Consider the following 23,929-nt stretch of genomic DNA (forward strand, 5'->3'; position numbering starts at 1 on the left):
TTAAACCAGAAGTTTCTTGTTCTAAATCCACTCTGATTTCGAATGCAAATAATGGAGCTGCTTTTCTTAACTCTGCATATCAACGCCTGACAAGACGTCCGGGTGTAAATAAGTTAGCAAAAATACTGTAAATCAACAGCATCCAATTCAACTGGGAAGGATTTTTCTCTGACACTAGTTGTTAAGAGCCATGAAAGACCCTAAGCAATAGTAATAATTAATTAGTATAAACTCTGTAGCTGCAGTTGACATAGCCTAGCATAGGTCTAAAAAGTGAAGCAAATGTGGAAGTGACTTGAATCTGCATTCTTTTTAAGGGGGGCTTTAACTATCTATATAAAGAAGTCAGATTGAGTTGGTCTATGAAGGAATTACCCTCATTGGTTTATTACCCAAGTAACATTTTTTATATGATTAAATGTTAATCTATATATCAGTCCCCATAGTTTCATGTTTTCTCCATTACACCTTGATGTTCACTGAATCATCCCAGTAGGAATGAAAGAGAAGATCAAACAGAATATGTTTTGTTTATGTCAAATAGGCCTAAGTAGGCATTAACTGGTGGGTGCCCTTAGGGTGGCTATCTCCACTTCTCATAGGCCATGATTGTTCTATTTTGATTTCAATTATTAGCACTCAACTTGCTTTATGATTGTAATCTTATTTTGTGAGGCACCACCAAAATAAGTCCAATTTCACATTCACACAGCGAGAAAAATCTATTTTTCCTCAGACAAATCTTACAAGTTTACTGACCACAAATGTAGCACATCAAGTTTCTGTCTTACATGTACATGGAAAACTTTACTTCCATATCCATGCTGATTGTCAAAGCAATTATATGCAGAATAGAGACACACTGTCAGGTCAGGATTTTTCATTTTGGTTTGATAAGAATTATGTTAAATGTTAATTCTGAATCATTTTAAAACACTCTTTAGATTAATAATCCTGATATTAAGGCACTGATGCACTTAAATGTCCTTCAAAGCTGAACCTACAAGTTGAGTTTCACAAAAATGAACCCGTCAGATGTACCTGAATGCAGCACTTGAAACTTTTATTTTTTGCTAAGGTAATGGATAACAAGTGTTTGTTTCTTTCTGTGATCCAGTATTATCTTTAGGCTGTCTTTGTTAGTTTTTATGAGAAAGTGCCAAATGTTTGAGTACCAAAGGTCACATGGGAAAATTTATGTTTTAACCCTGCCACTTTTAGCTCACTGTTCCCATGATTTAAAGACTTTATGTAAAGTAGTATGTCTGCTCTAGCTAAAAACACAAACTCTCCACTCAGAAATAGCAGTGCTGTCAACAGATGCCTTGCACCGCTTCAGATAAAAGCTTTAACAGTTATGAACAAACTATCTCAATTATGGCTAAAAGGAAAATAAAAAAGATTGCAGGACAGGGTTAAGAGCCATTAGACTGAAGATGTAGGGAAACAGAACCTTCGTCAAAGTCTATGGAGGCTGCAAAGATGAGTCACTTTTCCATAAAAATAAAAAAAAAATCCTTCTACTTGTGAAACAATATTGGTTTGGCCAAACCTGCCAGGATCTTTGGTACATGGACTGAGATTATCTCCCCGATCATCTCTGGAAAGCTGACCTTTGTGGGGAGCGACTGAGCCTGGACAAAGAGGTCGAATGTAAACTGATGGAGCTTCTTTACAGTCTGTAGAAGTCAGTCAAAAGAGAAACACACAAATAAAACATTAAAAGAATATAAACTACAAGCAGTGTTTTGACAATGACTCAGGATAATTATTCTCTTCCCTAAAAAATAAAAATCTGAGAGCTCTGAATCATACTGCACTACTCATCGTTTTTTGCACTGACAGTTATTAGATTTTATGGTTGGACTTTAAGGTATCACTTTCTGCTTGACTGCATTTTTTTTCTGTGAGCTATTTAAAAAGACAGCCTTCCCCTGGGCTGTCGTTGCATGCATTTCCAAGAAATCTTTTAACCAAGTAAAGTACAACTACTACTCTGTTCTTTGACTTTTTTTTCTCTGCTTGTCCATTTAAATCAAAGGCACACACATGGACTGATTTAAAAACCTTTAAAAAACTTGAACAAATCTGCTACTGCCATGATTTCTCTCTGTTATGTGAAGGATAACATGAGTAAACATGAGGCATGATTTGGAAGCTGTGTGTCTCACCATCTGCAGAGAGTCCAGGAGTCGGGTGAGATGGTAGAACCTTTGAGAAGAATTGGTTTTCATACGGCAATTAATGAGCCGATCGAGTTCGTTGATATAGGTTAGACGCAGTTCATCAAAGTATTTCTGACTCTTCAGACCTTCAACTGGAACTGGAAAAAATAATCAGAAGAAAACAGTGTTGACTGTATGCTTAGGTGTCTTAATTGTGTATTAGTTCATGTCCACTTCTAGGATGAAGAAAAGTGGTTTCGATGCTGAGCACACAGATTACATACGTATGCTGAAGAGGAGCAAAGCCTTCATGCAGAGAAACTCCTCCTGCGTGATCTGCAGCATCAGGAACTCCTGTGAAAGGTGTCTCATCCGTATGCAGTGCTCATACATGGTGGAAATGTGCATCCGGTGTCTGCAGATGTAGAAAAGGTCAGGATGAAAATTGTGAAGTAATGTGAGGAAACGGAAAGTAAAATTACGAGAGGGGCAGGAAAAATAGCTGCACACCTTTGTCATTTATTCTTTAATAAATACCTGCTGGATGTCAGAGGTTAGGTCTTTCTATATTAATGGGGTGATGGGAACAGTGAATTACCTTTTATAACTGTACAGATTTCAGCTGTGTGATCTGTGACATCCAGAGAAAGATGTTTAAACACAAAACGCTATTTCAGTAGAATTTCTGTCTTTATAATTTGCTTTGAAGTTCAGTAGAATATCATCAATATTTGAATGCTATAAGAGGTGATTGGATTTCATGTTCATCATGCCTTAACAGTCTTTAGGTATTTCAATAAGTGTAGGAGATTGGGAGATCAGGCATCGTTATTATAGTTTCAATCTCGCAAAATGAATAGATTCGTTCTTAGATTCGATCAGTTTGTAATATAGTCACGCTGTGAAGATAAAGTTGAGAAAAAGAAAATTTAGTTTAGCTTTTAAAACTTATCAATTGCAGAGCGCTAGTTTAGCCCAGTTAGTAGAGCAGGCACCCCATGTACACGGGCTACAGCCCTCGTCACAACCGTCGCAGGTTTCTAGTCTCAATCCTGATGCACGTCATCTACAACTTGCTCTCCCCATATCTCCTGTTTCTCTACAGCTGTCCAATCAAAGAAGACAAAAACCTCCAATAAAATCTAACAGCTGCAGCCCACAGACAAGAATTTAAAACGAGAGCTGATTGTTCCTCATCTCTATGACACACAGTCTAAGACCTGTGGTAATTTACAAAATACACAGAACATAGATATTATGGTTAAGCTTAGGTAAACAACATACAGCATTTCTGCAAGGATTTTGAACGAGCCACATATTCAATGGCATTCAGTCCCAGGAACTTTTCTTAATGTTTGTACAAAGGTCAGAACTGAATTTGGGAAAAAGGTGTAAAAGGTTGCTGCTCCCTTAACTTGGAACAAAATAAAAAGACCTGGAACTTAATAAGCTGGTCTCACTGGATACTCTTAAATGTCTTGGAGTCAGGTACATCTGGAAGTAGATGTTCTGCCTGATATATTTAAGATTTTTGACAAATATTTGCTGGTCTGATTTGTTAATTCATGTCATCTTAATGTATATTAATGAATCTGGTATTATGTTTGTTTGTTTGGCTGCTTATTGTTTTCCAGAAACTTGAACTGTGCTGCTGCCTGTCTTGGCCATGGACACTCAGATATTTTTAATACCAGTGATGTTTTCCTGGTTATATAAAGGGTAACTAAGATAAATAAATGCAACTGCAAAAAAACTATTAGTACCTGAGTAACTGAGTATTCTTTATTCAACCCTCATCATCATTAGCTTAGACTCTAAGCTAATGATGTCAATGTAAACACAACAGTGATTTGCAATGGCTGACAGAGCAGAGTATATACTTAAAAACTATAAACTAGTCACTTCAAACTAGGGCTGTGTTAAAAAAAATATTTAAATTTAAAAAATCGTCAAGGCAATATATTGTCATGTACCCCTTGCAAATACATGCATCGATGCAGATGTTACAGAATCGATACGGCCGAAAATGCTGTCATAGCATTTTTGAAAGAAACAATCCCCTTGGTGTTGTTCACAATAAAGCCAATAGGTGGCAGTAGAAACAATTTACATGATGCAACACGTTACATTTCTAAACGAACAAGCAGGGATGAGAAACTCTATCAACGTCCAGCAAAACTGAAAGCAAAGATTATATAATATAATGTTTATTGTCATTAGGTGTATACAATGACATTCTGTTGCACAGCCTGAGCGGATAAGTATTGTATTGTGGGAAATACCCAGCCCTTATTCAAACAGAAAATTCACACTTCCAAAATAACAAAGATCAGGTTAAAGACAAGCTCAAAACATAGAAGAATATGTTCCTTAAAAACTTGTTCTAGATTTGGTTGAGAGGACTTTTTAACTACTCTCCTGTTAATTAGTTTATTTTAGTTTTAGCGTTTTAGTCTTTGCTTTATGTCAACACTGCAAACAGGGAATAACGGTCTGGCTCTATTAATGGTAAAGAATCAAGAACTAAATGCTAAACTAAACTAAATGTGATCGAGGTTGAGTTAATAAAGGTGTGGTTTAAAAGTTTTTTTCAATCTTTTAATCAGACTTATTTCATCCATCTTAAAAGGACAGACTTTGCTTGGAAGGAGATGGCAAGCAGCAAGATTACAAGTAGCACTTCAGTCCATTAAGAATTTAGGCCCAATTTTCTTTAAAAATACCTAAATTATCCTCCTTTCTGACTATTAAGGCCTTTCCAGCTCTAATTCAGTCCTTTAAATCTGAACTTCTGATCCACCACTCCCTGAAAAACAGCTAAATAAATTAACTTTTATCAAGATGTCAAAAGTTTTCTTCTGTACAATTCAAGCTTTAAATACTGGAAATTTGGAGGGAACCACAAAGTTCATCCTGTTCTTATAACCTGAAACTTTTAACTTGATTCAGTAATTGATGTTTTCAACCTGTTCTCAGCTAGATACTTGGAGACAGGCCTTTCTGGCGGCTGTTACTGGCAAACCATCCTGCTGTGACATCACCAAAATAGGTGTGGCCAGAGAGAAGAGAAATTGAAGAATACAGCTGTGGAGCAGCTGTTTTTCTACCCTGTGTTACTCAATTCATTTTTTGAATTTAGACAATAATCAACACAGTCTGTTCAGACTCGGTCCAGTGCAAAATTCCACAAACACAGTCAACAATCTGCTTCATGGAGAGCTGTATAATGTCTGCTCTGTCTGTACATGTCAGTCAATATAACCACTTAGTCTTTATAGGGTTATCTCAGTTTATTTAGAAAGAAGGATTTAAAAAACAGACGTTAGTAAAGAGCAGTGACACCTTACTATGCAGACATTATGAGGTGAATTTGTGGAAAATTTGGAATTCAGTGTATTGTGGGTTTGAGTAAAGTTTTCTTTAAAAAAATGAAATCTTTACATTTTCTTCTTCTCTTTCTAAAGCTATGGTGTAAAATGTGTTATCTCCATAGACATTAGGGTCAAACTAATGGGTAAAACAACTTATTTAAATAGTCAAAACTCTCCTGATGTATCTCTTGACATTTTCATCAGGGATTATATATATCAAATTCGAGCATACAAGAAAGAAAACACCAACAGAGAAAGAAAAACTTCCCCCTCCTTGTTAAAGGATGAAGCTAACACTGTAGTAGGATTATACATCCACAATAAGAGGCTCATACTAAGATATACAACTTTATATTTGGACTTGAAAATTATAACAATAATTTTCTCTATTTTCACACATGTATGCCAACTTAACTGCTCTGTTAATCAAGAAAATATCTTTATTTTACCCAACATCAAAATAAATCCACATTGCAAATAGCCCTTAGAGGCCCTGCCCCTGTATATAACCTTCCATCATTATCTCACTATTACTGAGGAATTATTTTCCTGAAAGTGGCTAGAACATTCTCAATTTAATATGTATATGATAACAGAATCACAAGATAAACCAATAATCAATGTTCTCTTTGAACATAGAGCAAGTCTCCTTTGTATTAAGTTACTCCTTCACAACAAGTTCAGGTATTAGCTGCCTGTCTTGGTACAGTCGTTTCATTGCCTGCTTCTCAACCATGTAAGCACCCTTCACAAATTTCTCTAGAAAGGACGAGCCCAACAAAGTTATGTGTACAGACAAATGTGAGGAGGCCTTCCAGAGCCTGAATGACTCCCTTTGCAAAGTACCCATTCTGAAGAGTCCTGACTTCAAGCAGCCCTTTATGGTCCAGGTAGGCTACAGCAGGGCTCTGCATCTGCCAGGACCTTGTCCATCGACCACTGGAAAATAGTAGGGGCACCATGAAGACCAAAGGGAAGACCAGTTAACTGTAAATGTCCAAAAGGTGTTCTGAATGCTGTGAATCTCTCAACTCTCTGGGGAGAGGGGCATCTGCCAATTGCCTTTGCAGAGGTTGAGTGTGCTGATGTAGTTCAAACCCCCTATCCTCTCCATGAGATCATCAATTCTTGGCATAGGATAGAAGTCCAGTTTGCTGACAACATCCACCTTCCGGATGTCCTTGTCTTTCTTGAGATCCAAGATGATCTGGCTTCTCCGTTCACTGGAAGATGGCTCAATAACTCCCAGTTCCCTCTTCAACTATGTCCTTTAATACAGGTAGCAGGTGTTCAGGGACCCTCTAGACAGGCTAACGAATGGGCTTGGTATCCTTCAAGGTGATGTGGTGATGGGTTATCTTTGAGTGTCCAGGAAGCTCCAGGAACATCCGTTCCTGGAGCTTCCTGGACACTCAAAGAGCAGGATCTGAAAAAACTCCTTCCTCTTCTCCTCCTTCAGGTGGCTCAGATCCAGATGTGGCTCACCCACTGATCCAGGTAAGTACGGCTCCTCTGGCTCCTCTTCTTCCCTCACCACTTTGATAAACGTGGATTGCTGGTGGTTGTGGGCTGGGATGAGGGTGCTATTTCTTGAGCATGTTGATGTTAAAAGTCTGTAAAGGTTGCTTTTGGTCAGGCTTGTTGATTTGTTATGTCACGGGACCCATCTTGTTTTACACCTTGTATGGGCCCTGCCACTTTGCCAACAATTTGTAGTCAAAAGAAACAGATTGTTCTCACCAGGTGCAAAGCTCCGCTGTCTCGCTGATTGGTCTTACCATTTCTGATGCTTTGGCTGTGACTGGAGCAGGTTCTCTCTGGCCATCCCTGAGAATTTCATGAGCTGATCCCTCATTTTCAGTACATATGAAACAATGTTAATTTCTTGTTTTTGTTGAGGCCCCTCCCAGGTTTCCTAGAGCACATCCAAGGAACCTCTGAACTGGTGGACATAAAGCAGCTCAAATGCCAGTGGAGGCCTGAGGGACTTCATGGTAGACAAAAAGAATGAATGGCAGCCATGAGTCCCAGTCTTTCCAGTCTCTGACACAGAGAACATGGAATTGTGTAACCAACTTTTAAAACTTTCTCCCTACAGAAGTAGGAGGGGAGCCTAGCTTGTGAAAATGAAAAAATATTTGCAAGACAAAAAATGCAAAAAGTGACAACAACCTCCAACAACCTACAAGGGCCTCAAGCCTCCTATTATATAGGTTTTGGCACCTACCAAAAGAGGTTAGAAATCAATTTACTCTCAGCAGAGTATTACCTGTTCTGCAAACAACACAAAACATCTTCCATAAGGTTAAAAACATATCAGAATGCATTTATTTTAAGTAAATTCTTAACTGCCATGTAAAGAAGATACTTAATCTCAACAACCTAAACTCCCCTCCACCTTTACCAAACGTGGCACCTTCCACTTGGCACACCTCCATATAAGCCAAAGGCAGGCCTCATTTCTGGTTGACAGTTCCTGGTTGTGAATGAGGAGTGCAAGCAAGGCTGTAGAGCAACAGGTGACTGACAAATATATATTTTACATGCTTGGCTGTGTGGACTGTTATTTTGTTTTAGCTGTATTTATTTTGTAGAGGTTAATTGAGTGCAGATGCCCTCTTTGAGTTGTACCCTGCATTACACTCACTCACTCACTCAGTTACAAAATCAAACCTGGAAGCCACCCAGAGTCACCAGTACTGTCTGCCAGTGACCAAGCAGCTTCATTTGAGTTTTTCTGCTCAATTACTTCCTTACCCCAATTTAACCTGCCAGTTAGGCCAGGTTCTAACCCTATTAGTTAAATTCACAAGTACAAACTTGCTTAACACTGCTACAGCAATACCCATGAATGTATACATTCACCTTTTGCTTTAATTTCAGCAAAATAAAAGCCTGCTAAAGTTAATTTCACAAGAAGGCTAACAAGTTACTTTTATAATTCATAAACTCAGTGACTACAGTTACTAGTTACTTTATGCAAACTGTAATTATTCATTATTTTCAGTAACCTGCCCTTCATTGCTCAACATGGTATGGATTTAAAAATGTGCATTTCTCTTGATGTAAAATACAAATCCACCTGTTCTTGCCCTGAATTTGTGTCTGTGAATAATACAATTCATCCTGATATTTTTTCTGGCTTTTTTTATTGCACAAACAGATAAATTACAACCAAATGAGGTATGCTGCTTGAACAGATGTTGTCTAATGGAAACACATGCAGGTTTGGCCTTTTGAATACTGGTAATGCTCGTTAAACTACAATATTGAAGTTAATATGAAAAATTTGCACAAAATTACATTTCTAATACTAGCTCTAAAATGTCTAAGACTGGTTCAATTTGGTGTTAATGACTGGAAGAATGCAAGTCTTTGGTTTTGGCAACAAAAAGCATTGAAGCATAGACTGAAAAAAAAATAGATAAACAAATACAAATATATGCAAATATATGCTGCAAAATAAAATTTGATTGCATTGAAGTTGCTTATAAAATGACCCTACTTCTCATTATGACATTATCTCAACAGACAATTGCCATTTAGCTTTAAGGTTTCAATTGCTGGTTTTAAGTCTTTTTAAATTCAGCATGATGTTAAAAGTGAAATAGATATCAAGCATGGTCAGCTTTAGGGCAATGTAACCTTGTGATTGCCAAGTTGCCACCACAGGGACCTGAAAAAGGCTTTGTTCAGAGTTTTGACATATTAATGAATGTTCTTAAGGAGGCTTCTGTTTTTTTTAGGAAGAAGATTTGCCAAAATTAGAAATATCACAGGTAATATGAATTAAAGATGCACCTTGGAATGGCAGTGTTAGCGGAAGCTGATGAATTGTGTTGTTTGATAACCCCTTATTTCCTGTAGCCCAACATCTTGTAATTTCTGGCTCCAAAAAAATACAACATGGCGGTGGCGAAATTCAAAGCCTTGGTCCCCAAACCACTTGGCAATGCCAGGGTAGCTACAACCACTTTTTTTAAACAGTCAATGTATTATACAAAATACACATTGCACAAAAACTTATGCATGGGAGTCCAGCTAAATTGGCATTGCTCTTAGATGCGGAAATTAGATGAGCAGGGTCCTAAATAGCCTACAGGCATTCATGCTTTATTTTTCTGGAATCAGAGCTGCCTTTGTGTTTTCATGTGCAGGAAATGACAAAAAGATTGAGGGAGAAGGATGTGACGGCTAATAGAAGCTGGTGGCTGTATTAAGAAGAACAGCACCAGCTTACTCACTGGTTGTGATGTCTGAATTAAATACAAATCACAGCATGTTGGTCAACCCTGGGGAAAAAAAACATTTTAGAGAACAAAATAGAATTGAAGAATTCAAAGTTATACATACTCATTGAACACCAGATCTGGAGCGAAGTAAAGCATCCTGCTGTTGACATTCTTATAGGACCTCCATACCAGGCCAAACACCATCACCCCCATCCACGATTGTTGAATGACAGTCATTTGATCATCCACATGGAGATTTCTAAAACCTAGGTAAAAAGATTTGGCATTATCAAATATGAAGCAATATGGAGCATTTTGTACTTACAGAAGAATAATATCCTGTAATGTGTCCATGCCTGCCGCCTACCATTCCCTGGCATCCAAAGAAATGTTGGGGTTACAAAAAACTTACATAGACAGAAAGTGAGGAAAATTAAGCAAACATGTAAGAAAATATAGATAATAGTGAAATTGTGCTGAACAGGATTCCTCCTAGAGATGGGAGACTACCTAGACTCTTCACAAAGATCTGAACAACTGACTCAATAAATGAAGGAATGACCTACATGGTATTCAAAGCTTGATCAAAAAGAAAACTAACTGTTTAGAAAAAGAATTCAAAACTGCATTATAGCTCTGGGATGGATGACGTCTACCATCTACTAGATTGGGAAGTCTGTCACTTTTAGTGACAAACCCACTGAGAATTATCAAATTACTATTCAGTTCCCATTAGCTCAAGGGAGCTTGTCTTTTAAAATTATTGTATCTTTAAAACTATCCCATTATTGAATGAAACATGACTTCAAAATAATGTTTGCTAGTGTCTCTCTGTGTTGGCTGGATGAGTAAATAAGCAACTGTTCACTAACAAGTTGTTTCAATCAACATACAGTAGCAGTTTACAAAATGTAGCCTTGAGTAGAGTTTTCAATTCGATTTCACACTGGAAAATGTGTCTTTTCCTTATTTGTTGACCACTAAACTGAAGAGATCTGGATTCTCTGTGTGTAAATTTAATCACAGCTTGTCAATGTTGTTATAGCCATGTTTACCTGGCAATCCTTTTGCCCATTTGACCACTTTGACCAGTTGCCTCTCTCCCAGCTCGTTGAGGCTTGTCAGCAGAGTGGCAGCTGAATCTGGTTGGCCGTAGTCGTGTCCTGCATTTACCACCTCGGGCTCGATGGACTCCAGGATGTTGAGAAAGACCATTTGGGTGTTGAAGTTCAGGCCTGATTTAGGAGAGATATTCTGCATGACATCTAAATGTTCTTGACCAGGATGATCCTCTTCAGGGTTTTTCTGTTGCCCAATCTTCTTTAGTTTACGCGCTTGCAAAGAAAGAATTGCAGAGGTCTTATAATCAATGTGTATGTATTTCCTCATACAAGTCCTGACACACCAGACCTCCATGCGTGTTATAAATGAAACAACATGACGTTACTGTCAAATTATAATATTTTTGTGCAACGAATGTGGCATTATGCAAAGAGAATCAACAACTTAAGGTCAGAATGAACATCTGAGTGCCCTCGGTTTATCAATGTCAGCTCTGGTTTTGAGTTTGAGTTTAAATCTTTTAGTGGTAAATTTAACTTGTACCAGTTAAATTAAGGAGACATGCAGAATGAGCAGGTGATGAAGAAGTAGCAGATTTTCCTTTTCATAAAATAACCACATAGTAGATACTGGTGTCACTGCATTTTCAAGCCCTTAAAGTTGAATTAAAATCAAAATATTACACCTGATTATCTCGTCACTGAATTACAAAATCTCAATGCACTGTTCATTAGACTACCTATGTGTAATGGATTTGTAATTTGAACACAAGCCAAACCAAAAAAAAAAACGATGCATGTTATTCTGCTTTCCTAATCATCTCTTAGAAATATCTCATACTGCAGCTGTGGGTTTTAAGTACCCTTTTGGGGATATATCAATTTTAGCCAACAATACCTAGACTGAACTACTAATAGCTTTGAAGATTTGAATCATGTTTCATTTGAAAGAGAACCCTCTGAACAGACGAGCCTCATCTGGTGGAAAGGCCTGTGGTCACCATGTGTGAGAGCTTTCTGGTGATGCAGATGTATTAATTTTTTTTTTTCTCGGTATAACATTTTTTGCTTCTTCCTGGAAGCTTTTGCAATAAGTGGAAACGTTTCTATTGAATTTTAAAAAATGCATATTTGCATCACATTTGTGTTTCCTTATACTATTGAAAGCTTGTAAGGATTAAGGGACAAGATAATGCCAAAAAAAAAACAAGAAATACTGTGTGTATAAAACAACCACAAGCAAACAAGCCTCCATTAATCCGATGAAATGCTGCAATGAAAGCTGCTGACAAATGCTAAAACTCTGGAGCCAGCTGCTCCATTCAAAATAAATTAGAGCTCGGCAATATACAGAAAGTAGGGATACAATGAAAAATGAAAAATTATACCTTGCTAAACAACTGCCAAATTAAAATTGTTCACTGACCGATCCACTGCATCAATAATCCACTGTTTCATTACCACAAGTATGAAAGTTCAGCTTTAGCTCAGCTGTTATTTGAGCAGGACAGCTGAGCATGAGAGGTAGTGATTGACACATACAGATAGCTGATGTGCACATAGAAGAACAGACATAGTTATGTTTGTATCTGCAAAGACTAAACATTTTAAACAAAAGTAATTCAACATATATTTTATTTCAGTCACATAAGTTATGCTTATTAAACATGAAAATTTCACCTGCAGCTTCTTTTTGGAGAATGTCTCATTAAAACAGCCGCCTGGCTTTTCAGTTCAGTTGGATAAATATTGAATTGCCTGTTATAGACACAACCTTAAGTCTCTGGGCTGAAAGCAAATTTTATAAGGAGGATAATTTGCAACTCTCACAATTCAGTCTGATCCAATAACAAATATTTCAAATAAAATGGGCTGATTAATCAGACCGGTGATCCTCCATTGTGACACAGGAAGGCGTCTTTGCAGAGTTCAGTGTAAGAAGGTTGGATTGAGCTCAAGATCCTCACCTTTGAGTTGAAACCGATAAAAACAGGAGGCTGAAATGCAAGAAGCCCCTATTTTACTTTTAACCAAAATTCTTAGCTGTGGTATAAGTATCAAAGATTGTTTCCTGCTCTACTGACCTCAGGTGAATAAGCTACAGACGTATTCATTACAAGCCCATTTTTTACTGAAATTAAACTGCACGTTAAATTTATTGGACAATTTCTGCTCAATGCACTCACATTTTTGATCCCTCTGTGTCTCATCACCTGTCTCATCATCATAATCACGTCTTTATCCTAAATATCTTTTTAGGTTGCAAGGTGTGAGCTTGATTGCGCAAAAAAAAGAAAAAAAAAGAAAGCAAGGTTAGTTTAACACCTCTTTTAAAATACTTTGAGTAATGTGCGCCTCTGAAAAATCCCACTTTACTCTCACTTTGGTGTCCAGGTTGAAGATGTCATTACATCATTAGCTCAACAATGTAAGTTGTGTTTCTGGGATTGTATGAGAGGGAGCAGTGTGCCTGAGAGACACAAAGAGGAAGAAATGAGACAGCCTTCCACAAAGTCACCTGTCACACCTCCAGTTGGCCCATCATTAAGCCATCAGGCACAATCCAGATAACACTCTGAAGTTTTCCTTGATAACACTGTACATTGGAGCTCTGTATAAAGAAATGTAGTAGTAAATGAAATAAAAATGGGAAATATAAAAACCTTACATACAGTATGTGATAACCATTACTTTTGATTTAGGTGTGGAACATGCATCTCTTCATTTTAATTTTTAAGTTATGTTGTGTCAACTCTTGATACAGACACAATTTGTTCCAGAAACCTCATGAAAAGAGAAATCAGCTCCATGAAAGTCAGGGGTCGAGGTCTTAAACAAAGGATTTACTATGGTAGGTAAAAAGATGAATTGATGAGGTTTAGCTGTCCTTCAGCACTGGAGAGCAGGTAGGAAGTGAGTTTCCTTCATGCTGCAGCAAAATGAGATTCACTGCTACAACAGTGATCTCCATGCTTGGTCTCTATTCAGAGTTGCCATTAAAATTCCAGAAATAATATGGGATTTGAGTTACAAAAAGAAGAAAAAAAAACTTCAAGCAATTTGTATGGTTGAAGTATGCTTGTCAATCTTGACCAGATGCCAAACTGAACAAACATAACATTCAGATCATTGCTTCTATTTAAACCCACCAAACCACTAAGAAAACAAATGACAGATCCTATCGATATGATCTAGAAATGACAAAGTTTATAAGTGATATGACTGCCAACTTTGTAATAAATCAATCAAAATCCAAGAAGTCAAACCAGACATCCCATTTTCCTTCAGATTTTTTTTACTAGGCTCTTAAATATTTTGAGTTGAAAAACCACAGGTAATAAGTCCAAATGTATAATTTGTCCACGTCCACTTCTACAAATGATTGTCATAAAAATGTCCCTTGAATCTCTGCGAGTGAATTACATGTCTGGGATGAGAACCTAAGTGAAAGGGGGTTCTTTTAGCCAGAACTAGAAAAGGTGTGCCTTTTTACTTACAATCACAGCATTAGATCACATTTTCCCTCCATGGGTTTGTCAGTGACTGGTGGCAAAATTGCCAGCATGTCTGCTGCTTTAATTCACATGTCTCATGTCAGCTTTGTGCTTCAGGCACAATTTTCACCGTTAACAGAATGAGAAAATGGAAGAGAGTGAAAATTGAACACAGGACTAAAATTAGTCTACTACATGTCAATCTTTACAGCCTAATATGACGAGCAGGTCTGGCTGACAGTAAGGAGAAGTGAATGGAAGAGGTCTAAATTGCATGGCAGCTCAGTCAGGGCCTGATTATCAGTAACATCCCCTATTGTGATGATGCTGCAATTGAAGAGAGCCATCTAAGAAGTGCTGTGGAGAGAATAAAGTACTTGGTCTTGGGAAACCATTAATAGTTTCACTTTTAGGACTTCACTTTCTCTGAAGTGGGCTTTGTTCAAACAGTATATCCTGCACAGTGTTTATTATAGCCCATACCTCACTAATGTACAGAATGTTTTTTTTTTACAGAGGCAAGTTACGCTATAACAAACCATATTCTCAAGCTGTCTACTTTTCTCTGATGCCATGCTCAGGTTGGGAAACTCAAAATGTTGACGTTTCTTCCAGACTTTAGAGACAAATGCGGCCAGCTTAGAAATTAAACAACGGTTCCATCCTGTCATTATCAATGCTCCAAAACATTTCAGTATTCTGAGCGTACATTTAATTAATCTAAGGTGTTCTTAACTCATCTTAAAAAGGACAATACAAAAAAGAAGAGATTCATTCTCCTCTTCTCTTAAATCACATAGTTCACACAGTCTGTGTTCCTCCGGGATGTTTTTAAATCTGCCGACTTTAAGAGCCAGAGGAAGGATTCCTGTTCTGACTTCTTGATGAGTTTGCTTTAACGTAGGATTCAGTAACATAATTGTGCTTAATTTAAATATATGTTCCTAATTTTTGTTTTAACAGGATATCATTTAACCATTTCTCTTCATATCAAGCAAGTCATTTATTTCTAATCTTGTCCACACTGCATGAGAAAGTGTATTGTAGAATAATTGTAAATGGTAACATTAGCTATTATTAATAATGTTTGTAAGTGGCTTAATGCTTATTTTAGTTGTTATCTGACTGTAGCCAATTAGTAAATAAATACTTTTCAAATTTTAATGTAGACTGAACTCCCTTGATTTTCACTTTTTCGATTAATTGAGAAAAATTATAATGATAACCCTGAATATGACTTATAACCTGAAACACAGTACGATGATATTATAACACCATTCATACAAAGATTGATGTCACAGGAAAATGACCGCCATGTTTATATTGTCAATAAATCTACAAATCTAGATATTAAAACAAGTTGAACCATAACGGTTTCTCATACAGGCAGTTTTACATGCAGCCTACCTCCAAGGGTCATTCCAGCCTCAAAACACTTCTTCAGTCGACAGGAAGGGCAATTCTTTCTTCTCAGCTTATCGATCGTGCAGTCATTTTTGCTTGCACACAGGTATTTCTGTTTGCCTACTTGGACAGAGAAACAACCACTTACTTAGGTAATATTCTACGCAAAATTATTAGACACTTGACTTGGCAAAATGTGTGTGAATGAAATTATAATTACAGCTTAGTCTATTAAAACCTGGCAACAAAGTGGAGAAAAAAAAACATCTTGACTCCCCTGCAGGTTTACCTTCTGCTGCCCTTTTGAAGAAAACCTTGCAGCTGCCACAAGTGAGCGCTCCGTAATGGCAGCCTGACGCCTCGTCTGAACAGATCAGGCAAATCCTCTGTGGCGGGAAAAAGAACTCCATGGGGAACATGTGCTCTCTGCCAGACTCGAATCTGCAACCAAACATGTGAAACAGGTCTTAACAATAAGTATAACATCTTTAACATTATTGTTTTCACTCCCATCCATTTTTTGATCGCTCTGTAAGCTTGCATGTATCAGCTGGGTCAGTGCACAGTATCACTCTTTGGGAGATTTGCCTGTTTTTAAGTTTCTGTAATCTTTAACAGGTTGTAAATGACTAACCTTGAATTTATTCACCATAACAACATGACCATAATTGCTTTTAAATAGTTAAATTCTTTCTCAACAGAAACTACAAAGCAGTTTCTGTTAATTTCCCAGATTGGTGCCAAGGCCTCTCCGCGAGCAAGTTAAATGGGGTAGAGACTGTGATGGCTGAGGATGGTGTGGGAGCGCCAAAACCGAGACTGCAGGGGAGGGGAGGGAGGATAAGGGGGCCACGATGGGTGCCTGGCTTCAGCCTTGAACACAGAAAGATTACAGGAGGCTCAGACATAACGTTGCCTCAATGACGTGCAACTAAGATATCAAGGTTCAAAGTAAAGCAGACAAGGATGAATCTTAGCTCAGGAGCCTCCGATGTGTGCTCTCGATTTTAGGCAACTAAGGATATCAGGAACTACAATAACAAGATCCAATCAATTGCAACAAAGATGTGTATCCTTTTACTAAACCATAAATTAAGCTATGTTTCATGTATCTCACTTTCATGTAGAAATGGATGCACATTTATAGACATGAGGTCCGAGGACCATCATGCAAAAGTACCAGTCCACAATTAGACTAAACCCATGACAACAGACAAACAGAAGCACACAAACACAGACAAAGTGTAACACATGACTTAACCATTACATAACAGATTAATTCAGCATTACTCACAAACTGTAATTGAAAGGAGTCCCGAGATGTATTGTGACTACGTTCTCTGGGTTTCACATTTCAGGTTTGTTTTGCCCAATTGTAAAAGAATGTCTGGCCAAAGGTACTTTTTCTAGTACAAGCCATTTTACAGTTCCCTGTGGTATACCTTGTTAGATGAGTTTTAATTTTGTTCAGGGAATTTATTTTTAACGTTTTATACCGAACATGTCATATAATCTTTTTAATTTTGCCAGGTTTAAAAAAATAGATATTTTCAAAGAAAGAGTCTGAAAAGATAAAATACTTATGCTATTTATTCAGTGTGCTCAAAGCCTGCTCATGAAGTCTTTCTTCGGATTGATTTAATCTTTAACACTAACATCTATAAACCTGGAAGTAATACTTCTATATTCACCTAGTCTAATCCTAAATGCAACATTGGTCTCATAATTTAATTTTAAATATTGGGTGACTTAAAAAAGAATGAAGAATGAAACATGAAAACTTGTGTATATCCAGGTAGGTTCACACATTCTTTGAACCTCTCACTATACACTACATACAGTTTAATGGGTAGCTTATAGGGTAACAACAGAAACAGAACATAAGTCAATACCTTACGAGATTGGTGGATGTGTCCATAAGCTTTATTGATGTAGCCTACTATGAGTTTGATTAACCCCTTTTTACCCTTAATTTTTGAGACACACTCCCTCAAAAAACAGGACAACCGTCTCATTAGACTTAAAATAAAGCAACAAAGACTCCACAGAAGGCAAAAAGCTCATATTCAGAAACTGTGCTTTAAAACAAATCGCCAGGACTTCCGTCAGACATCACATCTCTGAAGTCACCTGCCTAAAAGCCTCCAGCACAGTGTACAGGGAATGCGTGTGTGATACATGAGAGATCAAATGCTCTTGCAATAGCTTTTATTGGGCATACTGTAGCTTCATACAAATTGATTAAACATGAAACATATTCTCTTGCTCTTCTTTTCTTAATAGAGCTTCAGAAAAAAGCAGGGGGGGGGGGGGGATATGAAAACACAGAAGAAGAGTTAAATATGCTACATTAAGGTTTCATCAACAGAATGCATCACCGTGCTACTTGAGGTTTTTGTGTATGCAGTATAAACACACTTCTCCTTAAGTGCCAATCACCACAAAAAGTAACTTTATTTTCAGGTGTTCCTTCAAAGCCAATATCTCCTTTGAACCCACAAGAGAATAGCAATGGGTTAAATCACTCTGTGCTGAAATTAAAGCAGTAATTATGACTCCTTGACACCAGTTTCCTTATATTTAACAAAAAAAATAGCTGGTCACACTGGTAGCCAGCTCAACTTCTGTCCATTTTGTGCATGTCATGTCCCCTCTCTCTGCCATTTCCTATCTCTCTACAGCTGTCCTATCAAGAAATGCAAAAGACCAAAAAATAATCGAGAAAAATAAAAGAAAGGTTACTGTTTTGGTGTGGAGAAACATTAAAGAACTAGTCCAGTACCAGCATACATGGGATGTGAAATCCTGTTCTTGACAGATTGAAGGTATCTGACTATATCCCTCTCCATAATAAAAAAACATAAATAACACTGGACTGACACCCATATGTAGGCCAAATGTGGACTATCTAGTCTTCTTGATGCAGTACCTTATAATTTGTAACTTTTCTACACTACATTATTTCTTAAGGAAAGCTAAAAACAAATAAACTCTTTATCATCAGACTCATAAATAATCAGATTTGGATTTGATCAGATTTGGCATAGAAGCTGAATCGTTTAAATATTCTGCTCTAAATAAGGATCATAACCACGTTTACTCACATCCTTGCACGTCTATATTTTACACATTTACATTATTCTTAGTTGTAAAACAAACGATAAAATTCACTGGACAGTATGAGATACTTTGTAGTAACACGTGTTATCAACAAGCCTAAGCAAAAACAAGTTTCCCTCTTTAACTGATACTGAACATTTTTGTTCAAAAACATTCCCACCATTTTCTCAATAAATTACAGGATTTTTCATAGTTTGAAAATTTGGAACGATAAAGGTCAGTCAAAATTTAAGTCCTTTTCTGTGCACAATTCTATCTGATTCATGCAGCAGTAAACTCAGATGAGTCCGACTTGTTTCTGCTCTGTCTGTGGTGCATTAGTCATACTTTTCTTATAATGCATAAAACAACCGACATACACATAAATATAAATAAGCTGTTTTATATAAGACTTTTTATTTCAAAATATTTGATTTAGTCTGTTTGATATGAATTTGTTTGCCTCGTTTTTCTTTGTATCATAAATGCTTATTTGTGAGATAACAGCACTGTATAGTTCACACACACAGGCTGGTTCAAATGTTTTACAGACAAATCCCCTCAGCAGTATCGTAAATATTCCACTAGTATCACTGGCTAGCTCCTTTACTGTATACTCCTTCCCTTCACTCAACACAGACACACAAGTCAAAATCTTAGGCACAAGGTTCACATCTCTCTCCACTCTCCTTCTATCTCTTCAAAAAAAAAAAGGGTAATCATTTGAACTCGTCACTGTCTGTTTATGTCACAATGTAATAAACAAGTACAGCGGTGTCTTTATTTGTCTCAATCAAAGCTATTAGAAAAATAAAGCAAAAATGTTCTGCCCTCAGGCCTGACAGTCAGGATGTGGCCCATGTGTGGGTGACAGACTAATATTGTTTGGGTTGTTTAATTCGTGAATTGTTCCATTCATGGGTCCGAAAAGTCCCCCTTCCTCGAAGCAACATGCATGAAGGTAGTTATGAGCCGCATTTTAATCAGTTACAAGACATCAAATGTAAGAACAAAATCACAATAACAAATGAGACAAACTCAGACTCAGATTAGAGAAATGCAAACATTTAGAAGCATTTTGTTTGTTTCGCAAAACTCAAATTTACAGCAGAGGCAGATCAAATAGTTTTGTTCCTAGTTTAATTTAGTCACATTGTCCTGATTATTTAGAGGATCTGCCTCTTAAAATTAGAGGTTATAAGCAAAGGGAAAGCTTGAAATCCAGTTTTTTTCAAGGTATCCTGCTGTTTTAGAAGTCTAAGCTGCGAACTACAGAAACCCAATAACCCGAATTTACAGCCTGTTGGTGGTCTGAAATATCAAAAGAAGAAAAGATAATTCAACTGAAACAAAACATACGCAGCAATCCTCCATGTGCTTCTCTGCTGAGAGCAGATACTTGTTTAAGATTTTGCAGCTGACAATTTAAATACTGAAACGTTTCAAGTTTAGCAATTTTCCAAATACACAGTAAATGAACAGTACTGTGAATGTTTCAGGTGTAGTCATTTACTGTGCACAGTTTATAAAGAGTCTTAGTGTACTGATAGCGCTCAATCATTCACTAAATCACAGTCAGTCAATAATGATGTCCACTAAACACACTTTCTTGTGACTGAGGGCAGACAGGATTTAGGGTGAAATCAGACGGAGAATAAGTCCAATGTACAGTATAAATGAGCACTACAACTCTGTAATAAAAACAATAGAGGGGACTAAAAATCAATAAAAAGGAATGTAGAGGTGATCTAAGACCACCGGTGGCTCTGTCAGACAGACTCTGTCAAATGTCTTGAATAAAATTGAACCAAACCCCATAATGTGGGGATACCTTTTGAAAATTGATAAACAACATAAAATAAATAGTTATGTATTAATCTCCCATAATTCCATTCAACACACACTCTAACACTCTAACTCATGAATAAATTACCCCGTCAAAAACTTAAGTTGACAATCAAATCCACTTATCAGCAAACATTTAATTGTGTAATTGTGTTTTTTTGTGTGCACATTTTTAACAGCATGCAGCAACCATTACACTGTAACACTATAGTGGTCTCAAAGATGAGATTGTGAGTTGTCCCAGACACCTGATACTAAACATATTTTATGTTTGATAAAGGAGACCAGCAGACATGAAAAAAAACACATATTACACAACACCTTTTTGTTTTTTTCTTCATAAAATATATAGGAATTAGTTTTTTTAAAAAGTATGTGAAACAAGTTCTGGGTTGAATGAACTTTAACGCAAAGTAAGAAGCAACATTTTCCCAAGGTGATAAAAACGAATATTCTGCTAATGTCCTTAAATGCACTCCTGTCTGCTGAACACAATGTGATATTTTCTATCACATTGTTTCGTTTGACATTTATTCAACTGATAAAACAAGTCAACAGTAAATGTTACTGCTTTTATCCAAAATACCTTAAGATGAAAAAAATAATTAAAACAGTTGGATGAATTTTGATGAATAAAATTAATCACTTTTCCCTGTTATTGAAGTTCAGAGTTTTTGTTTTATCATTAAGTTCATAATTTTTCTCCATTCATTTCCAAGCAGACTGCACATGACCAAGAACATCAGATTTATGAAGGAGTAATTAGGAAGGGAACACGCTCTTAGCACTGTCTGAGATCAGATTATGGCCAGACTGTGGTAAGACTTTATTTATTTATCTATAGGAATTAAATAAAGGTCGTATTGTCTCTTTTTTGCAAAATTATAATATCATTAAAATTATCCATTACCTGGTGTCATTGTAGGCGACATCCAGCCACTCGCCCACCTCGCTCTTCACATAGCTGGAGTTGGGATATGGCGGCCTCAGCATCCCGTCCGGGTACCACTGCTCAGGGCGCACCACGCTCCTCTCGTATGGATTACATATGAACGCTGTGTTTGCCCCTATGCTATCTGCATTCATGCACTGCCTCAAACCCCAACCCTGAGAATTGTATTTCTCATTAAAGGTGTAACTACCTCCCCACAACGCTCCTGCATGTTGAGTGTCCTCAGTTTTGATTTTGATGCCGAATTGTTCCGGATTATATCCACGGAACTTGTTCTCCATGGCTTCCCCAACGTCTCGCGCTTCATCGGGGGGCTTGTAGACCCTGCACGGCCTCCCTGTGGATATCTGGGACAAATCGGCTGGGGCGGATTGGGCATAAGGGCAAGAGGCAGCACGCGCGGTGTCCAGATGATCTATCTCCTCTGAAATTCTGTCCTCGGAGTTGCACAGTGTGAAGTTTGGGTCGTCCGCACATGTTTGTGTGGAGGTGAGATGTTGCAGGCGCGAGGCACTCTCTGAACTTTTGAACATGTCCACCAGTTGCTTGTGTCCGCGTGGAGGCAACTCAGCAGCCGGGGCGCGCGGACAGCTCAGCGGCACCGCTCCAACTCCGAACAAATAATCTGCGCACGAGGGGAGAGAAGCGTCCATGTCGCTCGTGTCCGTGGACTCCATGGTGAGTCCCAGTGACACGGACACAGCTTTGCACAGCTCTCTGGCTGTTTCTGAGATTGAGGCGCAGGCAGGAAAAGAGCGACTGTCACCCACTCGGCAGTCAGCGTTTAAGAACTCCTCCTGAGGAGCAGCAGCTGTTTGACAGCAGGGGTTTTCCATGTCACAGGCTATCGGATGAATGTGTCCGGATCCGTAAATGTTTTGCGCTGTACTGTCGGATTGTTTTAGCCAGCCGGCGCCGTTTCCCGTTGAGTTTTTGGCGAAATAAATCCCACTTTCCTCAGATTTTTGTGCCATGCTGGGAGCGCGCGTACCGTCAGTTGTCTTTATTTTCTCCCCCCCCCCCCCTAACCAAATTCTGTTGCAAGATAACTGGCTCATTCCCCAGAAAGTGTTTACTTGACCACGAGGTCTGGAACTTTGCACGACAGAAGTCTCTAGAGGTCACCGTTATTGTTTCTGCTCAACCCAACTCTCACGCAGCGGAAACGTTTTGGTAAAAGGTCCTAGGAAAGCAGCAGGAGTCATAAACTCCTCCTAAACTGAGCTCTACAGAGTCAGAGCCGCTCCACTTCGGTTTGGTTAAACGTGAAATCAGGAAAGAACTTTCCTATCGGTTAGAAATATCGGCACTTCCCCCGTTTAATAAAAAAAGAAGGGAACTCAATGATTTATGTTTATCATTTTTTGATTTTTAGAGGAGGAAACATGTGAATTCTCCTTTATTTTTAATGTACAGGCTAACCCGCTCACAACAAGCTGTTATCTATAAATCATTTGTTAAAGGACTCTCCCTCAATTTGTTTTTTGTTGCTGTCACAAGCCTCCAATTATTTTATTTGCCCTTTCAAGACAAATTGATAATGGATTCTCGAAGTTAATGATTTTCAAAGGTATTGCCACAATGCTACAAAGTTTACCTGCGTACAAAGGTAAAATCATTTTGTCAGTCTTTAAGACAATTCAGAAACACCTACACCTTCTGTAGATTTATCAGCAATAGTCATAGACTCCTTTATAACATGATGCCCTTTCAAAATACAGGATTTATTGTTCAGCGTGATTCATCAGAGCTGACACTAAATTTCAAACACTCACCCATTTCACTGATGTACAACATATTTTCTAACTGACATCGGAAAATGTGTGGCTAAGCCATTAATGAAATAAATACGTTCTGAAGTCTTCACCACACACTCTTTCTTTTTGTGCCATGATGTAAAAATTCCACAACTTAGAATGTTGCATTGCAAGTCATGCATACAAAGTTGCAAACATTAAGCCTCTGCTGCCGGCACAGGGAAATTTCAAGAGACAGCTATAGTGTCTGATTTCATACTTTGATTTTTCAATGGGGAAGAAAGAGACCATGTCATTACATAACTTTTAGCAATATTTTTCAAGAATGAATTGGGGGAATAAATCAAACATAATATGGTTAAAAGCAGATTACTTTCACGTGTTGTAAACCTCAAACTCATATGCACATGTTGCCATGCACCAGTGGTGACTTTAGAAGACACTGAACTTTGGACTCAGCAAAGAATTGTCATGTGTTTTGGATCCTTCACAAAGAAGTTAAATTAGATATCCTGAATCCACTACTGTATGTGGTGCTGGAGAACACAC

At 37.7% G+C, this 23,929-nt stretch overlaps 1 protein-coding gene across 1 annotated transcript; it reads right to left on the bottom strand.

The window, feature by feature from the left end:
* Nucleotides 1-144: 144 nt before the first annotated feature.
* Nucleotides 145-22,611, bottom strand: LOC132988271 (androgen receptor-like). The gene is given in 10 exon segments (XM_061055558.1): nt 145-1,679; nt 2,172-2,323; nt 2,450-2,580; nt 9,890-10,034; nt 10,824-11,102; nt 15,731-15,847; nt 16,017-16,168; nt 21,582-21,804; nt 21,807-21,903; nt 21,905-22,611. Coding segments are annotated over 10 exon segments (2,148 nt in total). The 5' UTR covers nt 22,598-22,611; the 3' UTR covers nt 145-1,520.
* Between the last annotated feature and the right edge of the window lie 1,318 nt (nt 22,612-23,929).

The sequence above is a fragment of the Labrus mixtus genome, chromosome 14 (genome assembly GCF_963584025.1).
Source record: "Labrus mixtus chromosome 14, fLabMix1.1, whole genome shotgun sequence".
Classification (NCBI taxonomy): domain Eukaryota; kingdom Metazoa; phylum Chordata; class Actinopteri; order Labriformes; family Labridae; genus Labrus; species Labrus mixtus.